This window comes from Chrysemys picta, chromosome 4 (genome assembly GCF_011386835.1).
Source record: "Chrysemys picta bellii isolate R12L10 chromosome 4, ASM1138683v2, whole genome shotgun sequence".
In the NCBI taxonomy this organism is placed as follows: Eukaryota; Metazoa; Chordata; order Testudines; family Emydidae; genus Chrysemys; species Chrysemys picta.
In genome coordinates this window covers 39499324-39511531 of record NC_088794.1, presented here as the reverse complement: position 1 = coordinate 39511531, position 12208 = coordinate 39499324, and the positions used below count along the sequence as shown (strand labels likewise).

Sequence of the window (12208 nt, the reverse complement as noted above, 5' to 3'; positions counted from 1 at the left end):
AGCCCTGGCTGGGATGATTTAGTTGGGGATTGGTCCTGCTTTGAGCAGGAGGTTGGATTAGATGACCTCCTGAGGTCCCTTCCAACCCTGATATTCTATGATTCTATATTGTAGAGTTACATTGTGCCTGAGGAGCAGAGCTGTTGACCATGGAATTTCTTCCACATCTTAGGAAATCTTCTAGATAGCCTGAACCCAGGCCATCAAGCACCTTGAAGATAAGAACCAAGGTCTTTAAATTGCTTAGAAATTCAATGGGAAACAACTGCAGAGAGCAGAGGATACATGTGATGTGTTTGTGGTAGCTTCGGTTGCTGAGGAGGTGCCCTGCAGTGTTCTGTACTAGCTGGAGCTTCCCAAATGCTGAAGGTTTCATGCCCAAGTTTATAATGTGGCTGTAGTCCAGCTGAGAGGTGACAAAGGCATGAATAATTGAGGTCGGGTCATTGCCCATGAGGATGGGATGGAGTCTCCTAGCCAACTGGAGATGGTAAGAAAGCATGACTTGTAGCTGCTGCTATGTGAGAACTTAGCGTCAGCAAGGAATCCAAGAGTACTCTTAAATTTATGGATCTAATTATAGCACAATTATAGCTCTGTTATTGTTACAGTTAAGACCTGCTTTCTATTTAAAGCTCAACTCTAAGTGCTCTAAAGTCCACATGGTTATTTGAATTGCTTTGAAATTTGGCATGTCTCATGGGGTCATGGGGCTCTGTTAGTGATTCGAATTTGGGGTCATTTGATGACAAGTTTCCCAAAATACAGCGCCTGGTGGGGGATGGGGGAAGAGACCACTTTTCTTAAAGTTGACCCATTCTGGCAATGCTTATTTGTGCACAAAAAGTGATCAAACCAAGGTTCAGATCATTGCACCAGTGCTCAAGAGTTACCCCCAAAACCCTTTGGGGGAATCAAATTAAAATGTTGTTTGAAAGAGTTTCGTTTCTTAACTTAGGTGCCTGAGAAGGCTCACGCACCCAGTGGATTACACTGTGCATGTGCAGAGAGAGGCTAACTATTTGTAAGATAACTTCTCCGTCACAGGATCTGTGTGGCTCCCGGGGTATGTTATGGTTCTCTAATCTAAGTGCTATCCCAGGCACCAAGCCAATCTGCCTCTGTCAAAGGGTTTTTTATTATTGTTGGGAAATATCTGAGTACAGCAGAGTATTCAGAAAGCTCTGAAATGATTTTTTTTTTTTTTTTTAAGAAAAACTGCACATGCTTTCTATGAAGGTGACTGGGGTGGAAGAGTAGGTGGGAATGAGAGGCAAGTGTTGGGGGATAAGGTGATGGGGGCCTAGCGGGAATGGGAGGGCCCTTCCATTTTAGAAGGAAAATGCCCTTCTTTGACAGTCTCTTAGATCCGTGGCTCTCAACTTTTCCAGACTACTGTAGGAGTCTGATTTGTCTTGTGTACCCAAAACATAGTTGCTTACAAAATCAGACATAAAAATACACACGTGTCACAGCACACTATTACTGAAAAATTGCTGACTTTCTCATTTCTAACATAATTATAAAATAAATCAATTGGAATATAAATATTGTATTACATTTCAGTGTATAATATAGAGAGCAGTATAAACTAGTCATTGTCTGTATGAAATTTTAGTTTGTACTGACTTCACTAGTGCTTTTTATGTAGCCTGTTGTAAAACTAGGCAAGTATCTAGATGAGTTGATGTACCCCCTGGAAGACTTCTGTGTACCCCTGGGGGTACAGGTACCCCTGGTTGAGAATCACTGTCTTAGATGGTATCAAAGATGGTAATCGCCGTCCTTTTGGGGAAAAGAGAAGTTAGTTGAGAGGGGCTTGAGCTAGGATTGCCAACAGTCCATTATTATTACGAGACATCCCTTATTTTTTTCATCTCTGTACAACAAGATGCTGAGTGCTGCAAAAAGCAGCAAGAAATAACCCTGGCAAATGTAGGTGAGCACTGCTGATTATTATCATCATCAATAATAATAAATAATATCTGGAGGAGGGTGGGGTGGGGTGGGGTGTGGCAAGGATGCTAAGAAATCAGTCCCTTATTTTTTAAATGCAATGTTGGCAACCCTAGGGAGCTGTTGCTGCTGCTGGTAAAGTCCAATCCCGTTTCATCTCAGGTGGTGTTTGAGATTCAGCTGGAGCTGGTAGCAGTGGCAGTGTCATCTGGCTCCCTCTCTCTGGCCTGGTCTGGTCAGGACCTCTCTCAGGATCAGGATGACAAAGGCGTGGGGTTCCAGGAAATGGTAACGGTAGCAGTCATGAGGGTGAAGCTCGTTCCACTCGCCTCCATCTGTTCTCTGTTTCTTCCCCAAATCTTTCTTTAAGGACACACAGAGGGAAGGATGGATGGAATAGCCCATCCCCTCATTATTTTGTCTACCTATTAGGCCTAATATCCGACAAACCAAAATTGGTTCATTAATTTCTGGTTCCACATTGTCTGTTTTTCCATAATCCTTGGGAATTTCAGCATAATCCTTGAATTCAGCATAATCCTTGAATTATATCAGCATGACCTTTTTGTTTGGACTCATCTAGTCTCTCTGTCTGGTTCTCTTATGCCTGTTTATAACACTTGTTATTGAAAGCAACTTGACTTTCTGTTACATTAACCTGCAGTAACAAATGTTAACATGTTGTGAACTTTCCTATACTTTTTACAATTGAGTTTACAATTAGGGTAAATTTGTAGGCCCAAGTATCAACACTCCTTTAAGGTCAGCAAGTGGTATGTCCTAGCTTTAGAACAGTCTGATGGTTGCAGAGATGTCACTTGAGGTGACCTGAGACCTAATTTGTCATGTACAGCCAGTCAAAACCCAGCTCCTTATGTGATTATTTAATTAATATATAATTAAGTAATTCGTAACTTAAATTTTTATCACAGTCACTAATTTGATAACATTTCTAACAACTTAATCTTGCAGTGCTCTATTTTAAAACTGCTTTGGCCTTTGTTCAGTGATGTGTAGTCACTATATGCAAGACATGCACTGCATGCCCCAGGACCAGCTTTGCCTGTGGGACAACTCCATCCAGCCTTCCATCGCATGGACAAAATGGCATCCTCCACACAACATGACCTCGCACGCAGTGTATGTATGAGGCCATGCTGTGTGGAGGATGCCATTTTGCATGCAAGGGTAGAATTGCATGGATGACTAAATATGACATGGCATGACACTGCCTTTGAATAAGGAGCTGGGAACTTTGAATAAGGAGCTAGTACCACAACTAAGGAACTGTGAATAAGGAACCAACTTCAGCCTTGTCTAATTCCTATGTTTGAATTTAGTGCTTTATTGTGATCTGTGGTATTATGCATGATGTGATCTGCTCCATGATAGCATATTGAACTCAAAGGCACATGACAGGAAAGTGGTGCACATGACAAACTAAGCACAGAGGCAGCTGGGTCCATCAGAGAATGAAGTGGCTATTCTGGCCTCCTTTTCTGAAGGGAAAAGAGGATTGTTAAGAGGAAGGATGAATTTATGGTTAAGGAATTATATTGGTAGTTTGAGATCTGTGTTCAGTTCCTGGCTGTGGCACTAGTTTCCTGGGGTAAGTCACTTAACCTCCCCGTGTCTCTGTTTCCCATGTGTAAAATGGAGGTAAATCCCCCTCCCCTATCCTCTCCCTTCTCTGGAGGCATTTGCTTTTTTAGGTCAATTCCTCTGCACTCCACAGCAGGAGGAGCATAGGGACTTGTCTGAATTCACAGGGGCACTTAACCATGATGCTGGAAGCTGAAGGTGCTCAGTTCAGTGATATCCTGAGTCCAGAGAGCCTTTTGCAATTGTAAAATTAAATTTGAGAAGCATTTATACTATTAACTAAAGCGATGAGGCTCTGAATTGCTGATCAGTGACTGTAATCAGCAGTTTTCTACACAGAACCTCAACAACACTGACCAGTGAAATCCTATCGACTTTACAATCACAACTCTGATTATTTATCAATACAGGCCAGCCAAACAGATTGTTCTCTCACCCATTTTATAATGAAAGTTTAACAGAAAAAATGTCATAAACTTAATTTCCTCCACAAGTTTCTGCCTGCCTCATTGCGTTTGGCTTCTTAAATGGCTGTTAGATGCATTTTTAAGACTTTACTTATTACTGACATGCCAAGTTTGTACTTGATTCAGTTGTACAGTTATTTAATATACCTCTTGTTTCATTGGCCCAAGCCGAGAATGGTACTAGAGGTACTTTATATAGGACTACTTGTCCAATTTCTATGATTCTCCATCACCATGGTATCTGAGCTCTCCTAAACATTAATTAATGTATCCACAGCACCCCATCAGGTAGGCAAGTACTATCCATATTTCTCAGATGGAGGAACTGAGGCACTAAGGTGATAAGACTTGCCTAAAGTCACACAGGATATCTGTGGCAGAGCAAAGAATAAAGCTTCAAGTCCTGACTTCCTGTCCACTGCACTAAATGCTCTAAGTGAAATTCTGGTCCCATTGAAGTTAGTGGCAAAACTCTCATTGACTTCGATAGTGCTGCACCAGGATTTCCCCCTGTGTTTTTTGTGTCTCTGAGACTTGTCTACACTGCGATAGCGTTTGGAAATTTCTCTATGAACACGTCTGATGGTAATACATTGTCACTGAGTTTTGGCCAACAGTTTTAGTGGTTATTTACTGTATCAAGCATTGTGAACCCCTAAGCACTAATAATTTTGAAAACAAAGTTACTTTGGACTTGGGAAAGAATAGTGTCAAGACAAATAAAAATCTAGTCTAATAGAATGGGTTTTTCAGTAGGGGTTATAAGTTTTCCTTTAGTGTAAGGACATCATTACAATTTACCAAAAATACAGAATTTGTGTAGATAATAACATTGTATTGTCCTGAATAGAATTACATATTTTATAACATTAAAATATTCAACAGGTATGATATACATGTACTCTGCTTTGAAAATATAAAGCCCTACATAAATGCTAACTATTATTGTTAATATTTCTTATTGTATCCAATAACCTCATGGTCAGGGGATCTTAATAGTTGATTCCAGAAAACCTGTAATCTTTTATTGTTTCATTGTTTAATTACATCTAGATACAGTTCTTGTTCTATAAGATTTTATAATTATGGTTAATATTTGTTGAAAAGAATGTACACTGTCAAATACATTTAGGTATGGGGCCATGCATTGAGCAAGGAGGATACAACAAAATATTGAAAAGCTTCTTCTTAATTCACCAGGGGCTCATTTTGTGCACTAAATGAGGCAGAAGGCCAGTGGAAAAATAGTATGTGAACATGTAGTTAAAGACCATCTCCTAATGAATAGGGGGGCCAAATTAAGAGTGCACTGGCAGCCTTAATTCTGGCTTTCTTACTCTGAGCTCTTGACTTTGCAACCTTAACACTCATTTTTTAGTGTTTTTTGGATGTAGTATTTAAATAGTAACAATTGAAAAGACCAAACATTTTAAATAGTGCCCTTTGTTATCTGAAACTCTTACAGCAAAACTGTAACATGTTTTCTGAAGTTAATTTACATATGGACTAGGTTATTTAAAGCAGCACTGTCTTCCTGGAGCTGCCCTACTGTGTCTATCACCTATGACAATTTCTCCTGCTCTCTGTTAGCAGAGGTCTTTTTAGAGTAATTGCCATGACTTTCCACAGAAATTCTCAGTTTCTTGTTTATACTGCTCTGTTGCAGGAAAAGACATGGAAGGAAACAGCCTGTCAGCACTGAAGGATGAGGTTCCACAGACTCCAGTCTCCATTAGTAAGGTATTGTGGGGCTTGTTCTTAGTCTCATTTGCATCTCTTCACAGTGTGGGTTATTTTTAAACTCCTTCAGAGAGCATCTTTGGCAGTACATACAGTAATGCTGTGTGCATGTGTGTGATATGAAAGTAGGGTGACCAGATGTCCCGATTTTTGGGTCTTTTTCTTATATAGGCTCCTATTACCCCACCCCCTGTCCTGATTTTTCACATTTGCTGTCTGGTCACCGTATATGAAAGAGAGCATGCTTAGAAGTATACAGATGAATCAACGCCTTCTCGTATGCCTGTACAGCACCTAGCACAATAGGACCATGATTGTTTGGGGTCTTGGAGGGGCAAGGGGGCTACTATAATGTAGATATTAATAATGATCGCTATAAGGTTGCTATTTAAGAGGCATCCCCTGAAACAATGTTTCTGTTCAGGGAGGAGAGCCTAAAGCTTAGTTGTTGGGAGCTGAGGCTTTTATTATGTTGTACAGCATCCACCACAATGGAACCTCTGGGCATTAGTGCAGTACAAATAATTAATAAGAGCCAAAATCCCAGATCAAAACATTGCATCTGTATCATAAGCCAAGCTGAAAACCCGGATCTGAACGCTCCTGAATTTGGAGTTCAAAATCAGGATCCAAATCTAAAAAATTGACTCAATGTAGCTATAGGATCAACCTGTGAACCTGGATCTAGATTTGAAACTGGGACATGGGATTTTGGTTTAATTTGTTTCCGAAGAATAGCTAGACATAAAATTATTAAGAGGCTTCTGTTTCTAACTTAATATATTCAGATATGAAGCTCTAAAATGAAATAAAGTTTTTCATCTGAAATTGAAATACAGCACAAAGGAAACAGCTGGAGGTTGAAGTGATTTCCTATCATACAGAGCACACTTTCGTGTATCTTTAAATGCATTTGGTTTGCCCAGGGCTTGTGACTCCCCTATAAGTGTGGGCAGAAGACTGTAAACACTTCCACAGTGGAATCCTGATCAAGAAGCAGCAGGGAGAGATGCTGTTCTAGAAAAGCACTGGGGACAGTAACCTTTCTTAGTACAAAATGGCTTTGTGTGCATGTGTATACCCTGTTGCTGTAACTAGACAAGCTGAGATCCAGTCCAACCTCTGTTTTTCAGCTGAGTTCCTAATTTGAACCCAGGCTCCCAGTTAGCTTGACAGTGCAAAAAAGAGGTCCAGTGATTTGTCCACAGTCACCTGATAGCTACGATCTGAACCCAGGGCCCTCTTTAATCCCAGTCGTCTTGGAGACTCAACCAGACTGATATTAAACCCGTGATTTAGGAAAGTGGTGGGGAGACTTAGCTGATTTTTATCTGTGGTTAGGCCACTCATGCTAGTCAAGGGACTGGCCTACAGATAATGGGCAACAGAATGGCATGTAAATCAGAGTTTGATTTCTCAGTTACATTCCTGTGCTTTCCCCCCCCCATTGAAATGCATTTATTGATGTTGCAGGGATTTGAGTATTGCTCTGCTGTATATTTCCAGGTTGAGTGCTTGCTTTCTGATTTATGTTCCTATAGGTGTGTCTAGGTAAGGGGTGAAGGCTGCAGAGCACTCAGACACCCAGAAGGGCTTTCGCTGTTTATCAAGCAGACTTTTGATTGGTTATTCTTTCCTATATGCTGTTAGGGGCATTTATCACCTAATAATTAGATAGAGATGAGGCAAAACTGAAACCTTATCCAGCCCCTTCCTGCAGCTTTGGAGGCTGAGATGACATGGAACCTAGTTCAGACCCAGGCCTGGTTCTGCTTTTGCCAAACCAGGGCCCTGATCCTGCACTGGGAGGTAGGCAGGTGAATTCCTTCACCCACACAGAGAGAACTCCTTTGAAGTGCATCTGGGCCCCCATAACTTAGATGCTGAGAGTTTGTGACAATCAAAACCTGGCCACCTCTGCTCATCCCCCAGTATTGGAAATTGGTGATTGAACATGCTAGACCTGGAAAGATGTAGTTAGTTTCCTGTTTCATTTCCTACCTAAATGATGTAAGCAGACTGACTCTCCATTACTAAGAGAGACAAGGTGGATGAGGTATTATCTTTTATTAGGTCAACTTCTGTTGATGAGAAAGAGACACTTTTGAGTTTACACAGTGCTCTTCTTCAGGTCTGGGAAATGTACTCCATGTGTCACAGTTAAATACAAGTTGGAACAGATTAACATAACTCGTTAACACATATTTCAAGGGACCATTAAAGGTGAGGTGGTCTGTTAATGTCCCTCTAGACAGAGAGGGAAAAGGCAGCTGCGGGGGTGGTAGTGAGTTATAGATTGTTGTCATAAGCAATAAATCTAGTCTCTCTATTCAGTTCATGATTTTTAATGTCTAGCAAAGTTATGAATTTAAGCTCCCAGGCCCGTCTTTTGAAATTGTTGTGCAGGTTTCCTTTGAGGATGAGGACTGATAGGTCAGATATAGAGTGATTGCTTTTGTGAAAAGTGTTCACCCACAGGTGATATGGTGTCTTTTCTCATTTTCCTGAATGAATTCAACACTCCATCCATGTCCATTACCAAGATGTCTATGTTGCGTTGTTTAGAAACTATGTGTCAAATGAATTGTAGCTCTTAATTGTCAAAGAGCCTAGAGCTGGGAACAGGCATCTCTTTTATATTTACATTTAAAATAGTGCTTCTATCTATGGTGAGTCAAAGAGAGCTTATTTAATTAGGTCATATTTGGATCAGCAATAGATAGAGAAGAAAACACTTTTTTTAGAACCCAAATTGTAATTTTCATGGATTTACAGTGACTATACTAAATAAACACAAATAGAGGGGAGTTGGGATGGGAGTAGAGAGACAGACAATAAGCCAAATGTATCCCTTGGGCAACCCTATTGGTCAGAGGGGGCAAATTGAACCAGGTTTGTAGATGTGAGACGTGCTGATATTTTCTGACCATTGCAATCATGATAAACAGGGCCGGCTCCAGGCACCAGCCGAGCAAGCTGGTGCTTGGGGCGGCAGATTGAATGAGGTGCCATTCCGCCCAATTCTAGGACGGCACGGCCATTTGTTTGTTTGTTTTTGTTTTTGTTCCACTCCGGCCACCCTGTAGGGGGTGGCGGCGCGGAGGACAGGAGTGCCCTGCAGCAAGCCCAGCAGGGCAGTCCTTGTCCTTCCCTCCCCGCTGACCGGAGCGGAGCCCTCCCGGCAGGTGGCGCGGCACGAGGGGCCGCGTGGCAGCGCCCCGCTGTAGCCCTGGCCGCCCCCTTTCTCTCTCTCTCTCTCTCCCACCTGCTCCCGCCCCCTGCTAGCCGGTCCCCCTGCACCCGGGCTCTGGCCGCGCCACAGGTTTTGTTTTGTTTTGTTTTTGCTTGGGGCGGCCAAAAAGCCAGAGCCGACCCTGATGATAAAATACACACCTGAAGTGTCAGTCCTCATCAGCCATTCGGATCAGTTCCTCAGCTCTTCCCAAGGGCTGAATGCATGAACAGGATGTCTGGGGAAGTTTAGAAATGAGGTTAAAATAGTGTTCAAAGCAGTTTATGACAAGTCTTGAGACTTCACAATGGGTCTCAAACAATAACTTTTAGTAGCAGCCCCCCAGCCTTTTTGAACTAAAGTTGCCTGCCAGCGAATGAATGTCTGGATCCACATTGGGCAGCTGCTTGTCTGCCTTTCTGGATAAAAGAGAAGGGCTGGACATGGTGTAGAAAGGAGCTGTTGCTGTATACCAGTGTTGGGATTTGCCAGAGCACACCCCTGCTGGGGCATGGTAGCTCAAGAAAGGAGCTTGTTAATTCCTTTTTATTTAAAGTGAATTCCCTGCTGGTGAAAAGTGCCAGCCTGACAGCATTGTAGGCAGGCCAGTGGAACGGGTACTGCGGCAAGCAAGCTTCTCCAGCTGCCCCACAATTGTGCCTCTCGATTGTCGCAAAAGTGCATTCTCTAGGAGTTAGATTCCATCTCCAATCCTTTGCCTCTCTGAGTTGGCCACCCAGTGAGCACAAATCTGATGTGGACACCTGTCTGTTTGGAGCTGCCCTGAGACCACGTTAACATAGGCTATGGTCAGCACTCAGATGGTCATGCTTTTCAGCCACTGCTGATCTGGGCTTGCTTTGTTCCTATGACTTTAACTGAGGCCTGGTCTACACTACGGGTTTAGGTCGACTTTAGCAGCGTTAAACCGAATTAAGCCTGGACACGTCCACACAACGAAGCCCTTTCTTTCGATTTAAAGGGTCCTTTAAACCGGTTTCTTTACACCACCTCTGACGAGGGGATTAGCGATAAAACCGGCCTTTGCGGCTCGGAATTGGGGTAGTGTGGACGGAATTCGACGTTATTGGCCTCCGGGAGCTATCCCACAGTGCTTCATTGTGACCGCTCTGGACAGCACTCTCAACTCAGATGCACTGACCAGGTAGACAGGAAAAGACCCGCGAAGGTTTGAATTTCATTTCCTGTTTGCCCAGCGTGGAGAGCACAGGTGACCATGCAGAGCTCATCAGCACAGGTAACCGTGAAGGAGTCCTCCCAGGATCGCAAAAGAGCTCCAGCATGGACCGAACGGGAGGTACGAGATCTGCTCGCCATTTGGGGAGATGAAGCAGTGATAGCTGAACTCCGTAGCAGTAAAAGAAATGGAAAAGTATTAGAAAAGATCTCCAAGGCCATGAAGGACCGAGGCCATAACAGGGACACACAGCAGTGCCGCGTGAAAATTAAGGAGCTACGGCAAGCTTACCACAAAGCCAGAGAAGCAAACGGAAGGTCCGGGGCAGAGCCGCAAACTTGCCGCTACTACGCGGAGCTGCATGCGATCCTAGGGGGTGCAGCCACCACTACCCCAACCGTGTGCTATGACTCTCTCACTGGAGAAACACACAGGGAAGACGGTTCGGGGAACGAGGAAGATGACGATGGAGGTACTGTAGGTAGCTCACAGCAGCAAGGAAGCGGAGAAACCGGTTTCCCCAACAGCCAGGATATGTTTGTGACCCTGGACCTGGAACCGGTAACCCCCGAACTCACCCAAGACTCTCAGGGCACACAGGAGACCTCTGGTGAGTGTAACTTTGTAAATATTTGTAAACATTACAAAAAAAAAGCAAGCGTGTTTAATGATTACTTTGCCCTGGCAATCGCGGCCAGTACATCTACTGGAAAAGTCTGTTAACGTGTATGGGGATGGAGCGGAAATCCTCCAGGGACATCTCCAGAAAGCTCTCCTGGTTGAAATGGGGTGATTTTATTAAGGGGACATTCAGAGGCGCCCGTTCCTGCTCTTCTGACCAGAAATGTTCCCCGCTGTTAACCACGCGGTGGGGGGAGGGGTGAAGTGATCATCCCAGAGAATCGTGTGTGTGTGTGTGGGGGGGGGGGGGGGTTACTTGTGTTTGTGCCGCATGTTAACCGGGAAACCGCAGCTCCTCCTTTTACATTGAAACCCCATTTTAAATGGACAACCCAATTCATCCTTGATATGGGAAATGCGCTGCTGTTTGCAACCTTTCCCGCATGTTAAGAAGGTTAAAAATGCCAAAACACTGTGGCCTACGATGGCTGCCTGCAAGCCGAAATATGCGACCTTGTAATGAAAGAGTGTACCCATTGTTCTCTAAAATGTGTCTTTTTTAACCACCTCTCCCTTCTCCTCCACCAGCTGCAAATGTTTCTCCTTCGCAGAGGCTCGTGAACATTAAATTTTAAATTAAATTTTAAAATTTAATGTTCACGAGCCTCTGCGAAGGAGAAACATTTGCAGCTGGTGGAGGAGAAGGGAGAGGTGGTTAAAAAAGACACATTTTAGAGAACAATGGGTACACTCTTTCATTACAAGGTCGCATATTTATTAGAAAGAGAAAACGTAGGACGAGGGACGATATGTTCACGGAGCTGCAGATGTCCGCCCACGCTGATAGAGCACAGCAGAATGCGTGGAGGCAGTCAATGTCGGAGATGAGAAAAGCCCAATATGAATGAGAGGAGAGGTGGCGGGCTGAATCGCGGGATGAACAGAGCAAGTGGCGGGCTGAAGACGATAGGTGGCGTCAGCTTGCAGACAGACGGCAAGAGGCAATGCTCCGTCTGCTGGAGCATCAAACTGATATGCTCGAGCGTATGGTTGAGTTGCAGGAAAGGCAGCAGGAGCAGAGACCGCCGCTACAGCCCCTGTGTAACCAACAGCCCTCCTCCCCAAGTTCCATAGCCTCCTCACCAAGACGCCCAAGAACACGGTGGGGGGGCCTCCGTCCACCCAGTCACTCCACCCCAGATGATCGCCCAAGCATCAGAAGGCTGGCCTTCAATAAGACTTAAAGTTTTAAAATGCAGTGTGTCCTTTTCCATCCCTCCTCCCCCACCCATCCCAGGCTACCTTGGCAATTATCCCCCTACCTCTGTAAGGAACTAATAAAGAATGCATGAATGTGAAAAAACAATGACTTTATTGCCTCTGCAAGCGGGA

The 12208-nt window shown here is 43.8% G+C and overlaps 1 protein-coding gene across 9 annotated transcripts in view; it reads left to right on the top strand.

Annotated features, from left to right (window-relative positions):
* The window catches only part of OSBPL5 (oxysterol binding protein like 5), a 231479-nt gene that overhangs the window by 139318 nt on the left and 79953 nt on the right, over positions 1-12208 (top strand). For 8 of the 9 annotated variants that reach the window (XM_042858786.2, XM_065594719.1, XM_042858785.2 and 5 more), the window contains one exon: positions 5692-5765. The exons of the other annotated variant lie outside the window; for it this stretch is intronic. In XM_042858786.2, coding sequence (XP_042714720.1) covers positions 5692-5765 — 74 coding nt within the window. The remainder of the gene's footprint in view (positions 1-5691; positions 5766-12208) is intronic. 9 annotated transcript variants of the gene reach the window in all.